General features: G+C 44.5%; 1 protein-coding gene across 1 annotated transcript in view; it reads left to right on the forward strand.

Annotated features, from left to right (window-relative positions):
* The first annotated feature begins 2,301 nt into the window (after positions 1-2,301).
* NR2C1 (nuclear receptor subfamily 2 group C member 1) overlaps positions 2,302-21,359 on the forward strand; it is a 43,483-nt gene continuing 24,425 nt past the window's right edge. The window contains exons 1-2 of the mRNA XM_068276797.1: positions 2,302-2,471; positions 16,384-16,460. Coding sequence (XP_068132898.1) covers positions 16,407-16,460 — 54 coding nt within the window. The 5' untranslated portion in view covers positions 2,302-2,471; positions 16,384-16,406. The remainder of the gene's footprint in view (positions 2,472-16,383; positions 16,461-21,359) is intronic.

The raw sequence follows: 21,359 nt of genomic DNA on the forward strand, positions 1-21,359 counted from the left end.
GATTCCCATTATAGTCTATGGCGGCGCCGGCTGCACCCAAATCTAGCAGCGCCGAAAAGCACTGCTCCGATATGGGGAGGGGGAAAGCACTAAAGACCAGGGAACTGTATAGGGAAAGGAGGGGGCCACTAGACACTAGGAAACTGTATAGGGGAGGGAGAGAGGACAACTAAACCTCAGGGAATTGTATAGGGGAGGGTGGAAAAAACACTAAACACCAGGGAAATGTATAGATGAGGGAGAACCACTAAACACAAGGGAACTGTATAGGGAAGGGAGGAGGGCCACAAGACACCAGGGAACCATATAGGGGAAGGAGGGGGCTATTAGACACGAGGGAACTTTATAAGGGAGAAAGGTAGCTACTAGATAATGAGGTTGGTTCGCAGCTTGGTCCCAGAGCTCAACTTCAGCCCACTTTGGCTATCATTCATAAAAGTGTGGTCGGTAATGAAAATCAGTGCGGGAAAACACAGCTTTCGGTATTTTACACTTCTGTGTGGTCATTCATAAAAAAGTGTACAGGTGCGATAGCAGTGCGGAGATTTCCCGAACTAGGCTGGCGGTAGGCTTGCGGAAACACAGGAAGCTGCAGAGTTGATACATTTCTCCGTGTTCCGCTCTACTGCAGCTGCCTAGGAGGTCTGTGTCTCCATTAACTTAACATGGTTATCGCCACATCCAAGGGAGAGGTATTTCCCGTGCTCATACCACTTGCGTTAATCTTTATGAATTAACATTTTGTTACATTTGTTACGATAGTCATCGCACAAGACAGTGATTTATCGCTCTGCTCGGGAATGTCAGCTTTTCACGTGGAAACAGCCTTTATGAATCCTCCAGAATGCTGCACTTACATGTACATCCAATCTTCTTTATAGTGTATCACTCAAAAGAAAAAAGAGAAAGACAGACCATAGCGTGATACTGTATCAAATTATTGCCTTTCCCACAACACCCAGTGCTGTAAACTATATCCTCTGTGTATCCACCACAACTCATAAGGTTATGCAGGTTCTCAAAGCTGCCGAACCACAGACAGCAAAACCAGCACCATATACACTCTCCCAATGGCATGCAGGTATCCACCAGATCATACGTGGCCTCTCACCTTACTTTTCTGCCGTCCAAATTATAAGACAGCAGCAGCGCTAGGTAGGACGTTCCCAGGTGTATCCTCAGCAGATAGAACACCAAAGGAGCAGATCCTTCATATGAGCCTATCAACTGAAGGACTCAACATAGCGTAAAACCATACACATTTATTAAAAATATAAAAATCAGTGCACTCACATGTTCATAGTAAAAACAAGCATGTATTCTTCGCGTTCCCAGCCACAATAGCATGCCCTATACTACTATTGCGGCCTTCTTGCCGCAATAGCAGCATAGGGGGTGCTATTGTGGCTGGGGACGCGAAGAATCACTCGCGTTCCCATGCCTGTCGGCCAGTGACGGCGAAACCGGAAGTCATCGCCAGCGGGTCCAGGAGCATCGGAGCGGGGCTGCGAGGGCACCGATCAGCTGCAGGGGACTGAGGGAAGCCCCAGGTGAGTTAACCTCATTTTTTCTGCCTGACTTAAGTATCCCTTTAAGGCAGAAGGGATGAGCAATTAGTGAGGAGACACTATTCTGTCAAACCCTCTGCCTCAGGGAAATTTAGTTTTAGGCACAGAATATGGTAGGTTAGGCACAGGATAGTGTAGATTAATGTTAAGCTGGCCACTAATGGTCCAATTTCTAGCAAAAAATCGTTCGAGCGATCAAAAATTCTGATCGGATTGGTTGTAAATAATCTCCATTGATGGACACAATCGATTATGAACGAGTTAAAAAAAAGACGCCCGAATGAATTTTCGTCGAGCGAAAATTTGGATTTTCTTGGTGGTCGTGATAGATAGGAAGCAATGATTGGTTAGTTGATGGTGTAGTGAACGATTTTTCATCCGATCAGAATTTCTGATCGCTCGAACGATTTTTTGCTAGACATTGGACCGTTAGTGGCCATCTTAGACAGAATGGTTCATGTGAGATGGAGGAATGTAAGAAGTTACAAATTCTGATTAGGTTGCAAATATTTTCACTACGAGTAGCATTTACGCAATATCAGAATCTGCACCCCGTATAAGAAGAATGGTAGAGGTCACAAATTCTGGCAACGTTGCATTTATTTTCACCACACCGTTCCAAAAGTGATAGTGAACAGATACGTGTGCTTTGAACAAACTCTTCCATACTCCCCACATCCCCTCTGCCTACTTCCCCATGCGTCACTCCGCATATAGCGTCCAGTGACGTAATCACGGTTTTTGTTACGCACCGGTCACGGGGAGGAGCCGCGCACTCGGTGGAGCTGAGGGAGGGTCACGAACTCTGACCCGCCGGGAACCGGGTACGGTGGTACGCCGAGAACCCATCAGCTGACCATCGTGCGGCCCGCAGCGGAGGCCAGGCCTGTTCTCGGGAAGCAGGTAAGGCGAGCCGGTGCGCCGGAGGGAAACACAAAGAAGGGAACTATGGCTATATGTATCACGACCAGCACCGGAGGAGCGCGGAATCCGCCATCCTTCACCTCCCGGCTAACATGACTGCGTCCGGAGCGTGCTGCTCGAATGACGCTTTAACCCTGTCTCTGTGACCTCTGACCTCCACCCGACAGGAATAGCTTCCCGGACACGTAGCTTCCTCCCCCCTCGCGCCTATGCACGCTCTGTGCCCTCCCTCCCTGTGCGCGCGCTGAGGCGGCCTGTCACTGCGGCTGTGTGCCCGGCTTGTGTTCCCGCATGTATGGTGTGCCATGATAGATCCTGGCCTCTCCATCTGTCCCACCACCCATGCCTCTTCCCTGCGAGTGATCTCTTCACCATCTACCTTCTAGGATGCATGTGGAATAAAATCAATGATGCTTCCATGTAGACTAGCAGACATTATTTTTGTGAAATACAAAAGTAGTTAAGATAATCACTCGATTTTGCTATAGTTTTAAATCACTGGGGCTTTTTACAGGGCTAATCATGTATAGGAAGTGAATGATTGGTCAATCAAGCTGTCAGAATAAAAAAAAAAGCTGATTATTATCTGTGCACAGTTTCGGTTCAGGACCTGCTAATTCCAGTATTCAAATAATAAAACGGAGTTGATGAATTCTCACATTTATTAGAAAGCAATACAGTAGAATCACTTTATAGTAAACACCATGTGACCTGGCCAAGTAGTTTACTACTGTATATCAGGATTAGCCATATACTGTATATTAATACAGATGCACAGTTGGGACCTGGGGATTGTTTACTGTATCAGTTTACTATATATGAGACTCTACTGTAGCACTAATTACAGCACCATGGAAGGTGATGGTGCTGTGTAAATCAATAATAACGTATTATTTCATGTCTCTTCGTGGCAAATAAAATTAGCATTTTCAAGGTACTAGAATTTTTACTAACTATTGGACATTCTTTTTATGCACAACGTTTGGGCAGTATTTATATTCTGGGTCTACAGGAACTAACTTGCAGGAGCTGAAATGAAACTTAGTAGGAACTATATCAAATTTAAAGTGTATCTCAGATGGGGGTCTGGGGCTTCCTCCGGCCTGATCGCTCCCTCATCAGCCTCAGTCGCCTTCTCCTTCGTCTGTAACTGGCCCTTGAAAAATCGGCCAGTTGACGCAGGCACAGCCTGGCCAGGTGCGCTCCCCCATCTTGTTCTGTGCCTGCACAGTACTACTGCACAGGCACAGAACGCTCCAAGCAACTTTAGTCCGGCGGGACCTGAGGACTTTCTGGGGCCCATTGCAGATTGGCGGGTCGGAAGAGGGCGACGTGGGAGCGATCAGGCTGGAGGAAGCCCCATATATATATATATATATTTTATTGCTCTGGCCCCATCTCAGGGTCATTTTAAGCCTCGTACATATGCTAGACGGAACTTAATCAATGGAGCCATGTAGGCGAAAATCTAGTGTGTTTACTGCTAGCCCCTCCCATGACCTGAACTGATGTGACATAATTAAATAAACATGGGTACATATAGTATTAATACTACTCTCTTCACTTTCTATATTTTTGTTCATTGCAAAAGTTAATAAACCAGTGCTTTATGCACATGAGGCAGGCAAGATGCATCGGATGCAGCAGCAGCAGTTCTGAAAAGTAAAGAACAGCCAAAACACTTGTGTCTGGCTGTACAAACATGTCTGACAACATGATAGTGCTGAAAACTTCAAAAGCTTGTTAGCTCTGATTTTTGTTAGCTGTGGGAACAAGATTTAACATCACTATCAGAATTTTAAGTGTACCTGACCCGAGGCTCAGTTACAAAATCAGATACTTGCTTAAGAAGAGGGAAGCCTCTGGATCCTAATAAGGCTTCGCTCGCTGTCCCCTGTCAGCAATCAGATCAGGGCCGCACTCCTCTTCAAGCACGAGCGTGGCCACGCTTGCACAGTAGGCCAGAGCTGCCTGTTTAAAGGGAAGGTTCAGGGACTAGCTAAAAAAAATAAAAATCCATTTCCACTTACCTGGGGCTTCCTCCAGCCCGTGGCAGGCAGGAGGTGCCCTCGGCGCCGCTCCGCAGGCTCCCGGTGGCCGACCCGACCTGGCCAGGCTGGCGGCCAGGTCGGGCCTCTTCTGCGCTCCATGGTGCGTTCCACGCTGGCGCGCTGACGTCATCGGACGTCCTCCGGGCTGTACTGCGCAGGCTCAGTAGTTCTGAGCCTGCGCAGTACAACCCGGAGGACGTCCGATGACGTCAGCGCGCCGGCGTGGAACGCACCATGGAGCGCAGAAGAGGCCCGACCTGGCCGCCGGCCTGGCCAGGTCGGGTCGGCCACCGGAGACCACCGGGAGCCTGCGGAGCGGCGCCGAGGGCACCTCCTGCCTGCCACGGGCTGGAGGAAGCCCCAGGTAAGTGGAAATGGATTTTTATTTTTTTTAGCTAGTCCCTGAACCTTCCCTTTAAGAACTGTATGGTCTGTAAACGGCAATGCGACAGAAGGACAGCCTCATTAGGATCCAGAGGCTTTCCTCACCACAGGCAAGTATGTTTCTAAACCCAAGCTACACCTTGGGTTCTCTTTAAGGTCAATTAACCTGCAGCAAATTAACTGGCCATAAGGGCTATTTTCCAGGGCTGTGGAGTCGGTCCAAAAATCCACCGACTCCGACTCCTCAGTTTAGGATTCCACCGACTCCACGACTCCGACTCCTCTAATTTGCATATTACAATTTTGTTGATTAAAAGTATGTAACATGAAATTCGTCTCTTAACTGCCAACGCTTAGGAATTTTACAAGACAACTGAAGTGAGAAGGATATGTAGACTACTATATTTATTCCCTTTAGACTAAAACTAGTCCTTGGTAAGAGTAGTTGTAAAAGGTACAGACCAGAACAAAGAACATCTATCAGGCCCTAGGCAATGTAAGTGTGGGTACATGTAAGAATGATGTGCAGGTACTCTGCAGGGGAATAAGGAGATTCTTCCTCTATTACACGTTCTTCATGCACAATCTGAACAAGGTTTATGGGTGACAGACAACACCTCTGTGTTCAATGTGCACAGCATTCTCAGTGGATTCCCTGCGGCTCTGTGGGGAGTGCATATGTAGAGTATAGTCAGGGCCGGCCCGCCCATGAGGCGGGGTGAAACGTTTGCCTCAGGCGGCACTTCTGGGGGGGCGGCACCCGCCTGTCCGTGGGTGGGGAGGGCCGCCCGAACTGGAGGGGATAGCGGGCAGGAAGGGGGTATTGGGCCTAGCGGCGGGGAGGGGGGTCTGACCCCCCCTCCCTCGCCTGGGTCCCCCGTCCTCCGCTCCCCTCCAGCTTGTTAGGTCGCTGGCTGGCTGCAGCTATAAGAGGCAACGGGCGGGGATCACTCACCTTCCTTGTTCCAGCGTGCGCTCCACTGACGTCACTTCCTGCGGCGTAGCAGGAAGTGACGTCAGTGGAGCGCAGGCTGGAACGAGGAAGGTGAGTGATCCCCGCCCGTTGCCTCTTATAGCTGCAGCCAGCCAGCGACCTAACAAGCTGGAGGGGAGCGGAGGACGGGGGACCCAGGCGAGGGAGGGGGGGGTCCGACCCCCCTCCCCGCCGCTAGGCCCAATACCCCCTTCCTGCCCGCTATCCCCTCCAGCTCGGGCGGCCCCCGCACACCCACGGGGGGGGGGGGGGGGGCGGCGTCTTCTTTAAAATTTGCCTAAGGCGGCAAATGGTCTAGGGCCGGGCCTGAGTATAGTACTACTGTGTAACAAAGTAAACCTGAGACAGATGAAATTAAAGTTTTATACATACCTGGGGCTTCCTCCAGCCGCCTTCAGGACAATCAGTCCCTCGTTGTCCTCCTCCACCACCTGGATCTTCTGCTATGAGTCCAGGTACTTGAGCCAGTCAGGCGTAGTGCGCATGCACACACTCCGCCGCCAGGAGCATACTACACCTGTGCAGCACTATTGCGCAGGTGCAGAATGTTCCTGGCTGTGGGAGCGGCATGCGGCCGGACAGCGCTGACTGGCTGAATTACCAGGACTCATAGCAGAAGATCCGGGTGGTGGAGGACAGTGAGGGACTAATTAGCCTGAAGGGGGCTGGAGGAAGCCCCAGGTATGTATAAAACTTTACTTTTCATCCGTCTCAGTTACCCTTTAATTTGTAGTCACCAAACCAAATTTTATTAACATATCAAATTATTTTATTTAATCAGCAAAGGGAGTGCATACATTTGCATAAATCAGCATCAATGCACAATTATTTCTATCTCGTTGACCATCTCTATTAGTGACATAGCTACACATCAGTCTTTATTCTTACAGCATAGATGTTATTTAGTATATATGTTACGGCCAGAACCCGAAGTTTGGCCACTTTGCGTTCTGGCCGGCCACTTCGGGTTCTGGCCGGCCAATGTGCGAACTGGCTGCTGCGCTGCGGCCAATGTGAGGAATGAAATGATTGCAGTAAAGATGAATGTGTGTTCTGGCCGTCTCGCTGCGGCCAAATGTGTCAAAAGTGCATTCATTTATTTAATGAAATTAAGCCGGAGGCTTTCTCTCCTCCCCCCCCCCCCCCCCCCCCCCCCCGCCTCTCTCTCTCTCTCTCTCTCTCTCGGTCAGCCGGCGGGGACACGCGTGTCCCCAAGATTCGTTCGTCGCGCCAGGGCAGCAGAGCGGGGAGGCTGCAGACATTTCTTCTGCCAGCACCCGCTCTGCAGAAACGAACAGCAGGATTCCCTGCTGCGACGAACGACTCCGGGGGGACACGCATGTCCCCGCCGGATGCCAGGAGAGAGAGAGAGGCAGGGGGGAGGAGAGAAAGCCGGCGGCTTCATTTGCTACATTGCCGCCGGCTTAATTTCATTAAAAATGAATGAACGCATTTTTGACACATTTGGCCGCAGCGAGACGGCCAGAACACACATTAATCTTTACTGCAATCATTTCATTCCTCACATTGGCCGCAGCGCAGCGGCCAGTTCGCACATTGACCGGCCAGAACCCGAAGTGGCCGGCCAGAACGCAAAGTGGCCAAACTTCGGGTTCTGGCCGTAACATATATAAGAGATTCCTGTGTACACATCATATATACAGTCACAATCAGATATGTGTATCTGACCTTAAAAATACAGGGACTGCTTTATTGAAGCAGCACAAGTAACTAATTTTGATTGGTTTATTTCATTTTTGTGGACTAAGCACAGCTATTACTGTATATATACTGTAATATACATTATTTTTAATGACTATTATCTGAGAAATAGAACATTTTATCATATTTTCTATTTTAATTACAGTTACAAATTCATTAGGAGTCGGAGTCGGTGCATTTTTTCCCGACTCCGACTCCAGGCACCCAAAATTGCCCGACTCCACGACTCCGACTCCACAGCCCAGCTATTTTCCACAAGCAGCGCTTTGCGTTGTGATTCCGATTGCAATTGGATCGCAGTATGTTAGGTTTTTTTAAACTGATAGAATCTGTGTATTTACAATGTGATTGTCCCCGATCAAAATCCCTGCTGCATTTTCCATGCGATTGGCCTCCTATACAAAGCAAAGGAAAACTGAATAGTAATCGTGCTGCTATGAGATATTTTTTCCCCCAGTATTCCAAAATATTTTCCTGGCGGTTTTTTTTCCTCCCGGCAGAAAACACAAACGCATCATAATTGCCCTGTACACCTGACGAATGGCGTAGTTGCCTTTAGTTTTCAGAAATAAAATTATCCTTTGAAAGAAATTCAAGTTGTTGAAAAACAGGAATGCAGTTAGGACCCCTTTAATGTTGAGTGCCGAAAACTATTTGGATTCATTAGTAATCTAAAGTTATACCTGTGCTCCCCAAAAAAAGGGGTTTTATTACTACCATCCCCGGTTAAGGGGGGGGGGGGGGGGGGGGGGAGTGTAACATATGGACAGGTCCAGCATAAAAAGAAGGCTTACATTCATGTTGTGTGCCAGCTATGCCGCCACAGTTGCCAGCAGCATAATGGAATGGCAGTAGCATACGCAGAGTGCATAAATGCGTATTAAACAGTCTCAGCAGACTGAAGGTCACTGGCATACAGCATGATCCATGGGAGAATCCAATCCATGTGCATGGATCATCCTTGAGACCTTTTAATACACAAAGAGCTATTTAAAACCATTGAGTGATTTAATATACAGATGCCATTTTCATGCAGTAGTGTTGCTGCTGGCTGTAATTTCAAAATATTACTCCTTTAAAAGAAAAATTGTGCATCTTGACTGTACAATTCAATACAAATTGAATATATTCATGTGCCTTTGAAGAAGGGACCTTAAGCTGTAAAACACTTCACAGACAGCAAATCTTTACTGAATGACGTGATTCAAATGCAGATGCACATGTAATTATTCAAGCTATATTACTATTCAACCTAAATTAATTCATTTTGTACTATATACATTTTACTTTGTGAACGCGATATTTATTTCAGGTATATATAAAAAAAAGTTGTATTTTAACAATATCAAGTTTTTTTTTTTTTACATGTTCTAATATATTAAGTATATGTATTAAATGATATCAAGACCTTGAGGCTAGGTTCACAGTGGGACGTTGCGGAGCTTCGTTATAAACAGGCCTGTGGAGTGGGTACAAAATTCATCCAACTCCGACTCCTCAGTTTATGAAACCTCCGACGCCTTAACTCCGACGCCTTTATCTAATACCAGGGCTGTGGATTTGGTACAAAAATCATCTGACTCCTTAGTTTATGAAACCACCGACTCCAGGTTCCCAAAAATGCTCCATCTCCACAGCCCTGGTTATAAAGTCTTATGAGGCAGCTTACCGGACTGCAATAAGAAGTCTATGCGACGTTCACGGTGCAACGTTGGCGTCACATTGTAACATCTAGCTTTATGGTAACGCACTGCTGCAGTGCGTTACCTCTAAACGCACACATTACCAGGTACAGGAAAGCATACTTTTCATTGTCTGTATGCTTTACTGTACCTACTTTACGCAATGGTAATGCATTGTTAATCTGCGTTACCACTTTTTTTTTTTTTTTAGTTGTATTGTTGCATTGCAACTTTACAACGCAACGTCCTACTGTGAACTTAGTGTAAAACTCCACAATCATCAAGTGTGTGTACAGTAGATTATTTTTCTGTAGTAGATTCTACAAGCAAATTTGCAGTAATTGGTTCCCAAAATCAGTTGTTAGGTATTTTTTGGGGTGATACTCCAGGAACAAATGTTGTACAGGTGCACATTGTTCAGCTTCAGTTGTTTCTGCTGAGGAAAATCAAAATAGTGTATGTGGCCTTTTTTTTTTTTTGCAACAAAAGCTATGAGGGAGTTCCCCTCACAAACCTAATCCTACACATACTTTTTTCACACCTTCACCTGTTTTGGAAAAAAAAATACTGTTTAAGCACTTCCAAGCTTAGCTAATTAAAATTTACACCCTGTTTGGGATCACGTATTGCCTGTGATTGGCTCACAGTGATCACAGGGTCAGGAGCCAATGAAATTGGCTCTTGACCGTCTCCTGGAGCTCCGCTGTCAAGTGGGCCGCAGGGGCATGATGACAGTGAGTCCCATTATTTTACCTAGAAGTCTCTAGTCCTTAAGGGGCCAGAGACATCTTGTACGCATGTAGGTATGTGATCATTCCTTTTTACAGAACTGTTTCAAATTCAGCATTATTCTTGGGATGTCTGGTGTAAATCACTTCATCCCACTGCATCTCAATGGGGCTGAGGACAGCACTCTGACTGGGCCACTCCAGAAGGCATATTTTATTCTGTTTAAGCCATTCTGTTGTTGATTTACTCCTATGCTTTGGGTCGTTGTACTGTTGCAACACCCATCTTCTGCTGAGCTTCAGCTGGTGGACAGTTCTCCATCAAAATGTCTTGATAAACATGGGAATTCATTCTTCCTTCAATGATGGCAATCCGGCCCTGATGCAGCAAAGCAGCCCCAAACCATGATGCCGCCACCACCATACTTTACAGTTTGGATGAGGGTTTGATGTTGGTGTGCTGTGCCTCGTTTTCTACTCACATAGTGTTGTGTGTTTCTTCCAAACAACTCAACTTTTGTTTATGTCCACTGAATATTTTGCCAGTTCTGCTGTGGAACCTCCAGGTGCTTTTTTGCCAACTTTAAAGGGAAACTGAAGTAAGAGGTATAGAGCAGGCTGCCATATTTATTTCCTTTTAATCAATACCAGTTGCCTGGCAGCCCTGCTGATCCTCTGCTTCTAATACTATTAGCCATAGCCCCTGAACAAGCATGCAGCAGATCAGGTGTTTCAGACTTTCAAGTCAGATCTGACAAGACTAGCTGCATGCTTGTTTCTGGTGTTATTCAGATACTACTGCAGAAAAATAGACCAGCAGGGCTGCCAGGAAACTGGTATTGATTAGAAGGAAATAAATATGGCAGCCTCCGTATACCTCTTACTTCAGTTCCCCTTTAAACGTGCAGCAATATTTTTTGGGGGACAGCAGTGACTTCCTCTGTGGTATCCTCCCATGAACTCCATTCTTGTTTAGTGTTTTACGTATCAGAGACTTTTGTAAGTCTTTAGCTGACACTCTAGGATCCTTCTACACCTCATTGAGCATTCTGCACTGTACTCTTGCAGTCATCTTGACAGCATGGCCACTCATAGGAAGAGTAGCAGAAGTGCTGAACTTTCCCCATTTATAGACAATGGGCTCTATTCTCAATGAGTTACCGCATGAGTTAAATTAGGTAGTGATAAACACCGACCAAAATATCTCCGTTTTCAAATTCACAATTTTTTTTCTCCCAAAATTACCTTATGTGGTAAAAGTGTGGTAATTACCTCAAAATTTATCTCCAATTTGAGATTCTCAATTGAAAAGTTGGTGTTAATTAAGGATTTTTTTTATCACCTACAAATGTCAGGTGATAATTATCACTTCTCTGCTTTTGGCCTTCAGGATGGAGCCTTTTGAGCTTTGTTTGATCGAGGTTATATCAATTTTACATAGAAGGCAGAAAAGACTAGTGTGTCTAATCTCAAGGCGTACTTTCAGACCTCATACAGTCTTTTAGATGATTTTATAGATGCCGAGGAGGAAATTCATCTCTGCTCTAAAAGATAAGCAACATCATAATAACCTTTAAAGAAAAACTTTTTGCTACAGCTGATACAAATCTAACAAAAAATCTCCAGTGTATGTACGTCCTGCTTTCATGGAAGCAGACATAGGGTTAACATTCTGTGTTTACACATTAGCTGCTCTGCTGAGGCAGCCAGCTGGCACAGCTGAGAGCTCAAATTACAGTTGTGATTATTCACAGATGAGGGGGAATTAGACAGGCTAAATTATATACATACGGAGTGCATTTATATATGTTTTCATTCTGTCCTGTGCAAGAGTTGAGGTCCCACTTTAAATGTGACAGGCTTTCCTGGGTCGTCTCTGTGTAATGGGTGGCAAGCATATGGGCTGCCCTACAGTGGTCAAAAAAGCTTTATTTCCGTACATATTACTGACAGTTTTATCACCTGTTTTACCGCACTTTTATCAAACATTTATCACACTTGGTACATTTTTAGTGAATACTCACTATTTTCACTATTTTTAGTGAATTATCACTGGAGGTAATTTTTCACCCAAAAAAGAGTTACCGCACATGGTTTTGTGAATAGAGCCCATTTTGTCTTACCATGGACTGATGGACAGCAAGGCTTTTGGAGATACTTTTATAACCCTTTCCAGCTTCATGCAAGTCAGCAATTCTTAATCGTAGGTCGTCTAAGAGCTCTTTTGTGTGAGGCATCATTCACATCAGGCAATGCTCCTTGGGAAAAGCAAACCCATAACTGTTGTGTGAGTTTTTTTATAGGGCAGGGCAGCTGTAACCAAAACCTCCTCATTATGCAATTAACTTTTTCTCCTGAGTTTTCTCCTAGGTGATATTTTCAAACTTATCAATAAGATGCCTTTTAAACCACCAACAAACAAAAAAATGCTCAAAATAATTTTGACAGTACTTTGTCATCAACTTTTTGGTACTTTTTACATTGCAAATTCCTGAAAAGTTATTCTAAATCGAAGCTGATAAATGATGATCTAGGAGAAAACTCGGGAGAAAAAGTGAACTGCATATGGCCCCAGCTGTCTGTCTCACTCCAGTTAGCTCTTGGATATGTCATTAGTCTAGGGCAAGGATGTCAACCTCAAATACAAAGTGGACAGAAATTGTACACTGTGACCTAGTCGTGGGCCAATCTCAATATCTGCTGGCCAACTTCCTCCCTTACAAAGTTTCCAGATGTCTAATGGTCCCCCTCCAACCCCTATCCAGTTCCCTGGTGTCTAGTGGCATTCCCTCCCCTACACAGTTCCCTGGTGTCTTGAGGCCCCCACCCTCCTCTATACAGTTCCATAGTGTTTAGCACTTCCCCCCCACCTCCCCCATATGGTTTCCCTGGTGTTCTAGGGCTTCACCTCCAATATAGCTTCCCTGCTGGTCTAGTGTGGGCCAAACATAATGCAAAGTGGGGAAACCACTTGAGGGCCAAATTTAATGGCTCTGAGGGCCAGATTTGGCCCATGGGCCAGAGTTTGACATGTATGGTCTAGGGGTTCACATACTTTTTCCACCTGTACTGTGAATGTTTACATGGTGTGTTCAATAAAAACATGGAAACATTTATTTATTTGTGTGGTATTAGTTTAAGCAGACTGTGGTTGTCTATTGTTGTGACTGATGAAGATCAGATCACGTTTTATGACCAATTTGTGCAGAAATCCATATAATTCCAAAGGGCTCACATATTTTTTTACTGCTACTGTAGTTCAGTAAAATAACGCATTTGGTAATTTAGACTTTTTTTCCCCAAAAAAATCACTAAGACCCTTTTACACTTGAATTGCAAAGTGTGTTGTGTTACTCGGTTTTACCGCAGGGTGACGTTACGGCAATGCAAGTGAATGAGGCTATTCACACTTAAAGCGCTGTGTTGCAATGCGCCAGAAGTATCCAGTCCACACAAACACGATGCACAGCCTGCAGCGCATTACCGCAAGAGCCAACGCACGGTGCTTGAGGTAGTGGAAGTCTGTGTGCGAAGCAGTAAGAGTACATGACAAAGCGCTGCGCGCACCGATAGGAAACCCAGTGACATAATTTCTGCCTCGCATGGCAATATGGGTGAGGTTTTTTGCGGTGCGATGTGGCAGGAGCAACGCAGCACAAAAAACAAGTGTAAAACCGGCCTAAGAGTTTTATACATGCGGTAATAGTTTGGTAATTTACTGAAAAACATGGCTTTAATTCACTAAGACCTGTTTTGTAGGAGTCTAACCAGTTGTGGAGTAGGTATCGGCAGCAAGCAGTGTTCTGATATAGTGATATTCTACCACTTCTGTCCTAAGTTGGACTGATTTTTCAGGTGGGTTGCCCAAAACATGAGCCTTCGTTTGCAAGAGCTGCTTGTGACAGGTTATTGCATGCATGCCACTAGGGGGTCCTCTCTGTTTATCAGTCTATGGCTATACCAGAGACGATACGCGTCTCTGGTACATTACTTACCTGAAGCATCCTTAAGCCCCGTCAGGGCTGCTCGTCCCCCGCCGTCTCCCTTGGTGACTCCTGTCACCGCAATTGTCCCCGAAAGCCTGGCCGAGTCGCGCTCTGTCGCACATGTGCGGCCTGCAGCGCTCCCATCCCTGGGAGCAATCTGCGTCTGTGCTAAAGTACTGCGCAGATCGCTCCCAGGGGCAGGAGCGCGGTGGGGGAATGCACCTGGCCGGCCACACGTGCATGACAGAGTGTGACTCAGCAAGGCTTTTGGGGGCGATTGCCGGTGACAGGAGTCACCCAGGGAGATGGCGAGGAACGAGCAGCTCTAATTAAGGAAGCCCCAGGTAAGTATGGAACCTGAGACGCTTCTTGTCTCAGGATCACTTTAAGTGTATGCAGGGGAAACCTCTTTGAATATGCCTTGCTCTTGCATTTCCAAAACACAGTATAGGAAATGTAACCATGCAAGGCTACAAAATAACAACTGACTAAATGTCATAGATCCAGACCAGTGTATCAAAATTTGAGGCGACATATCCCAAATATAAAAATGATTAGATAATCCTTACAAAATCATAGGGGTGGTTGGGGAACAAAGCACAAAGTTGTTGTTGTTTTTTCCCCCATTTTTTGCACCTTGACAACCCCAGGTGTTCATTAATGCATTTATATGGTCTTATACTGTGCCTTATTCTTTGTATTATACTGTTAGGCCTGGAACCCACTTGGAGCGCTTTTCTGAGCGATGTGTGATTTGTAAAGCTCTTGTGATCCCACTTGAGCAATGTGGTTTTATAAAAAATCCCCCATAGCATTGCATTAGCAAGAGCCTTTTCAAATCACTAACGCTTAGGCTTCTAGTGGGTATGAACCCTTACGGGGGATTGAGTTGGTACTTTGCCTTTCAGGGCTGAGGAGTCAGAGCAATTTTGGGTACCTGTGTGTGAGTCAGTGGTTCCAATAAACTGAGGAGTCGGATGATTTTTGTACCAACTCCACAGCCTTGGTAAGTATTAGACTAAGGAGTCGGAGTTGAGGAATTGGGACAATTTTGGGTACCTGGAGTTGGAGTTGGTGGTTTCATAAACTGAGGAGTTGGGTGATTTTTGCATTGACTCCACAGCCCTGCTCTGAATGCTTCTTCATTTGAAGGTTTACATTTACCTCCATACTTGTAACCGTCTCATGCAATAAAGCTTTTCGGTAAAATCAACAATGAGAAGTTTGAACTAAGTACACATGCTCGATAAGTCGATGTGTATGATTAATTTACAACAGACATCTAGGAACATTGTGGCGTGCAGTCATTTTGTACATATTGCAATGACATGACATGGTCTAAACTCTGTAGACTTGAGGAACAGACTGGATTGTCATTTGGAGAAGCTGAATATGCATACATGTGCCAATGTTTGTGATCTAATGATATCTGTACACAGTCTCATTGTTGCATCCCGCCCGACTACTAATGTCACCTGGCGGGAAAATATTTCTGGGAAGAACACTAGATAAAATTGAAATAGCTGTGCTTTGCCTTTAAAACCACCTAGTGAGGCATGTCCTACATATATACATGTGTTATGCATAGCAAAATGTGGGTTAGGGCTTTTCATGCTACATGTGATTTTGCTGTGTTTTTCAATCACATGCAGAACGCAAGGACTTGAGCAAATAATGAAAATTGCAGTAACCCTTTAATATTAGTGTGATGTGATTGCGATCCGATTTTGCCTGACCGCAAAGTCCTGCATGTTGCATTTTGTCTGAGTTTCTCCTTGTGTTCCAGTAAAAATCTCAAATTGCAAATAAATAGCATTGTAAAAATCTCTAAGAAATTGCTTTGCAGTTGCACTTTTCAGTGTTAAAGAGGCTTAAATGGTTTACTTTCGGACAACTCTGGATTTGGACATAGTATAAATAATGTTTTTTTGTTTTCAGTGTGCTTCTAATTTGTTTTTAACAGCTTACAATGATGCGTATTGGACGTGTACTTGTATCTGCAGTATAGCTACTTTCCCCATTCCTGGCAGCCATCTTCCTGTCTCCCTTGCAACTCTGTACTCACCACTAAAGGTCCAGGCTTCGCTGCAGTCACGTGACAGTGAAGCATGGAAGGGAAGATGGCTGCCAGAAAGGAGGAGAGGTAACTATAGATACAGGCATGCTTCCAATAGGGGGCCCTGCACACCTGACTCAAGGATAAGCCGATCTTCCCACATCTGGTCCCAAAAAGTAATCTTTTATCTTCGGGTATATATGGTAACATCTTCTTAGGATATACAGTCTTATGGAATACTAATAGTGAAAGTGGAGTTTGCCAATGTAATTATCTTTGTTCTGCCAGGTACGGTACTCTGAAGAGAGATCATGGCTTCTATAGAAGAAATAGCTCACCAGATTATTGAACAGCAAATGGGAGAGGTATGTAACTGTCCTCTTTGTTTTCTACAGTTATTATACCTTTTTTTTCACAATTCAATTTTTTATTTTGAACAAGAAAAAAGGACATTACAAGAGAAGGCACAATGCTCCCACAACAGGAGATAGACAGGTATATACAATAATCAGTAAGGCAGCAATATATATCTTGGGGAATAGGTTAACAGCAGAGTAATTGCCTTAATAAATCTCCAATGTATCAGATACATTACATAATGTCAGTATTTACAGGAGCTCATATTAGCTATATGCAACTTCGTACATTTGGAGTACCATGCCATGAGAGCACGGAGGAAGTAGTGGAGAGAATAGGCAAAGAGGGGAGGGATAGGAAGGGATAACGAACATGGGAAAGGGTAAATAGAAGAAGAGGGGAGGGAGGGGGAAAAGATAAGACTCCGGGCTCACCCCCCGCCCACCGAAACCGCGCCAGCAACCAGATAGGTATTGGTATTATGATACCTGAGGATTAAGGTATGAGATTAGATCCGGCCGTCATAGCATTGTCATACCATGGTGCCCATATTTTATGGAACCGTTGTATACAATTTCGGTTCTTGTATGTCATCTGATATAGAGGAAGAGCGATATTGATTGTACGTTTCCAATGATTAATAGATGGATTATTGTTGCCTTTCCAGACTCTTAGGATTTCTTTTCTGGCATAGAAACATAGAATGCGAATTAAGAATTGTACATGTTTACTGCATGTTTGTTCTTCAAATAGACCCAGAAGAGCTAGTTTGGGTGTGCAGTCAAAGTGTGATTCCAAGATTTCATTTATAGTATCAAAGATGGCTATCCAAAAGGTTTGGATTTTAGCGCAGCTCCAAAACATGTGTAGAAATGTGCCTTCTTCAGTTGTGCATTTTTGACATAACACACTGTTGGATATACAGATATTATGCATTCGCACTGGAGTGAGATATGTTCTATGCAGGAATTTAACTTGGATCAGTCTATCTCTGGCTGAAATAGGAGTTCTAACGAAGTCTTCAAGTATATCCTCCCAGTCAGTATCATCTAAGCCCTGGATGTCTAGGTTCCACCTTTCTTGGGATCTAAGAAGTTTTTCATTATTTTTGGCTAGTAGGACTGAATAAATAACTGATAGGGGCTTATCTAATTGTTCTGTCAGAAGTGTATTCTCTAGGGTATTGACTGCTAGCTCCGGTGCACCAGAAGGGAACTGTGCTGAAAAGGCATGCCGAAGTTGTAGGTACCGAAAGAACATCTTATTCGTGACGGAAAGGGTTTGTTTAAGTTCATTAAATGTTAATAGCAATCCATCGCGGACAATATGTTGCAAGTTTTTAATACCTGCAATGGCCCACAGTTTAGGATCAGGGATCTGGGTAAAGTGAGATAGGTTAGGATTGTCCCACAGAGGGGTATATGGGGAGATTACATCATTCACTCCCAGAAACTTCATTGCCTCCGCCCATACCTTACATACTGTTTGCATCGGAGCAGTACATCGTACATCATTGGCCGTTCCCCTGTATGGCAATAGTGTAAGCCTCTCATAGGATCCCAGACGGGCCGCCTCTGTTACAACTGCAGGGTTGTATCTATCTTGGGCAAACCACCATCTAGCAGTAACTAGGATTGCAGCATAATAGTATAATTGCATATTTGGAAGAGCCAGGCCCCCTTGGTCTATTGAAAGTTGCAAAGTACTCAGGGCTATTTTTGGGACTCGGCCCGACCAAATAAATGTAGATATTAAGGAGTGGAGATTTTTAAAGAATTTTTTGGGAATTACAATAGGAGAGTTGCGGAGTACATAGAGAAATTTAGGCAAAAAAATCATTTTAAAAATGTTGATTTTCCCAATAAGAGTAAGGGGTAGTTGTTTCCACGTCTGGGACCTACTACGAAAGGCCTCCACCACCGGTTTAACATTCAGAGCAAAATAATCCTGCACACAATTGGTAAGTTGAATACCCAGGTATTTGAATTGGGATACCCACTGCAGCGAGTGGGAAGATATATTGGGCCGGGAGTTGTCCAGTGGCATGATGACAGACTTATCCTGGTTGATCTTAAGCCCGGAAAATGAGCCAAATGTTGTAATAATGTCGAGAGCAGAAGTTAAGGAGTTTTCCGAGTCATTTAAGTAGAGAAGTGTGTCATCCGCATAGAGCGATATTCTCTCTTCGATACACCCCACCGGGATACCCTGAATTTGAGGAGATTCACGTATTAGTATAGCCATGGGTTCTATTGCAAGGGCAAAAATATATGGAGAGAGCGGGCAGCCCTGTCTTGTTCCTCTATACAGCTGGAAAGGTTCCGAAATAGTATTGCCAGTGCGAATTCTAGCCTTAGGAGTTTTATATAGTGCTTGTATCCATTTTACAAATATAGGGCCAAAGCCATATCTTTTCAAAATTTCCCACAGATACGGCCACTCTACCGAATCAAATGCCTTCTCGGTGTCCAGCGAGGCAACCACCCTGCGGCCGGACACCGAGGAGACCAGAGAAATGTTTGTAAATAATCTACGTAGATTAATGTCTGTCCCTTTATTGGGCATGAATCCTGACTGGTCCCCATGTATTAATTTAGTGATGATTGGCTTTATTCTGTTCGCTAGTATTTTGGCCAGAATTTTAGCATCTGTATTTAATAACGAGATAGGCCTATATGAACCACACAATGTGGGGTCCTTCCCTGGTTTAAGGATAAGAATGATTATTGCTTCGGAAAATGATTCCGGCAGAGAGTGACCTTCCAGCACTTCGTTAAATAGTAGACATAGTTTAGGGGCCAAAGTATCAGAGTAACATTGGTAGAATTCAGAAGGAAGGCCATCTGAGCCTGGGGTTTTATTGGGTTTGAGGTCACCTATGGCGTCCTGAACCTCTTCAATAGATATTAGCTTATCGAGTTTAATTTTGTCTTGGTCAGAAAGGGCTGGCATGTCTATGTCTGCAAGATATTTGTCCAGTTCCCTGGGAGTATAGCAGACTTTAGAGGAGTATAAAGATTTGTAAAAGGCTCTAAAAGCAGCATTAATGTGTTCAGGGTCAACCAGTGGGAGATTGTTACAATCTAAAATAGTCGGGATAGTCATAGAGGCAGTAAAGTCTCTGGAAAGCCAGGCTAATAACTTACTGTTTTTGTCACCAAATTCAAATATACGTTGTGTCTGGTGTAAAATCACATTCTTAGTTAGCGCCACTTGAGCCAATCTCCATTGCCTAATTAACTGCTGCCAGTTTCTCCAGTTGTCTGGAGTGCTAGTTTGTACAAAGATCTGCTCTGCCTCTCTAACCTGATTTTCAATGTTTGATATATGTGATCTAGCGTTTGTTTTGAAAGCTTTGAGTTCAGTCATGTAATGACCCCTAATGACTGCTTTACCTGCGTCCCAGACAATGGCTTCTGATGTAGAACCCGTATTTTCCTTCCAATAATTACTAAGGGCGTGAGCGATCAAGGGTTGGATATGCGGTTCATTAATATAAAAGCGAGATATCCTCCATAGTCTGTCTTTAGGTTTGGCAGCTATGATCAATGTAAGTGAGATGGGGGCATGATCTGATATACCTGATGGCAGTATGTCTATGGATTGGATTTGGGATAACACAGGAGATGTGACAAAAGCAATGTCTATTCTAGACATGGAGCGGTGTGCAGAGGAAAAGCATGTGTATGCCCTTCCCGTGGGGTTTTTCCATCTCCATACGTCTTGTAGCTGATAACCATCAGCCCATATTTTGAGTTCCCGCCCATCTCTGCTAGAGCCACTTGTTCTGTCCACCAAAGGGTCCATTGTAAGGTTGAAGTCCCCCATTAGGACAAGTCTGTCACCATGCCACCTGGAAGATTTTGCCATGACATCGTATAGCAATTGTTTATTAGCTGGAGGGGGAACATATATACCTGCAAGGATGTATGTAAGACCATATAGTTCAAAATTAAGTAGAGCAAATCGGCCCTGATCATCGCAATATGAGTCTAAAATTTTAATCGGAACAGATTTATGGATAAGAATAGAAACCCCTCGTGAGTATGAAGAGTAGGTGGAGTGATAATATTGTGATACCCAAGGGCGTCTGAGTGATAATACTTTATTACCGATTAGATGTGTTTCAAGTAAAATACAAATATGTGGGGTGTATTGTTTTAGATAATTGAAGACTAAGGATCTCTTGATTTTAGAACCTAAACCTCTTGTGTTCCAACAGATGCATTTAAGTGTATCCATTGTCTATTAAATGTAAAAGCATTATATTAATATATCTAGAGAAGATTTGAAGCCTGATCATCAGCACAGCCCGGCACGGCCAGGGGGAGAGCCCAGAGTCAGAGGAAGGAGAGAGAGAAAAAACAAAGAAAGAACATAAAAACCCAACAACCCCCCACCCTACACCTCTTACCAAATCCATGGGAAAGAGCGTGTCTTGCACCCTAACGATTATCAGTTGTCACAGAGGGAGAGAACTAGTTAATACTACACCTCTGAGGGGAAGCAGACTGCGTGCGGAGCAACGCCGCCCGGGCACCCAACTCGTATAGAGAAGGGGGTACATAACTTTAAGGTGTTGAACGTTAGTTTAATACATATAACACCACAACCGTGCACCAGTCCCACCACATACACCCGTACCCACGGAACCGAGATACCTACTACCATTTGAAATTGTTTTGACCCTCCAATAGATACCAGGTCTCCCATTGCCGAGCCTGCAGAGCCATGTGACTGTTCTGCTACAAGCATACCTATGTACTTCCATTATTGCTTTAAGAGCAATTGAAATAGAGCATAGTTATTCCTAGCACATCAATTTTAGTTAGGGAAGTACATCTACTGTATAGATTGACCTTGGTTGATTTAAATTAAATCAAATTAAATTAAATTAAATTAAGCCT

Source organism: Hyperolius riggenbachi, chromosome 3, assembly GCF_040937935.1.
Source record: "Hyperolius riggenbachi isolate aHypRig1 chromosome 3, aHypRig1.pri, whole genome shotgun sequence".
Lineage (NCBI taxonomy): Eukaryota > Metazoa > Chordata > Amphibia > Anura > Hyperoliidae > Hyperolius > Hyperolius riggenbachi.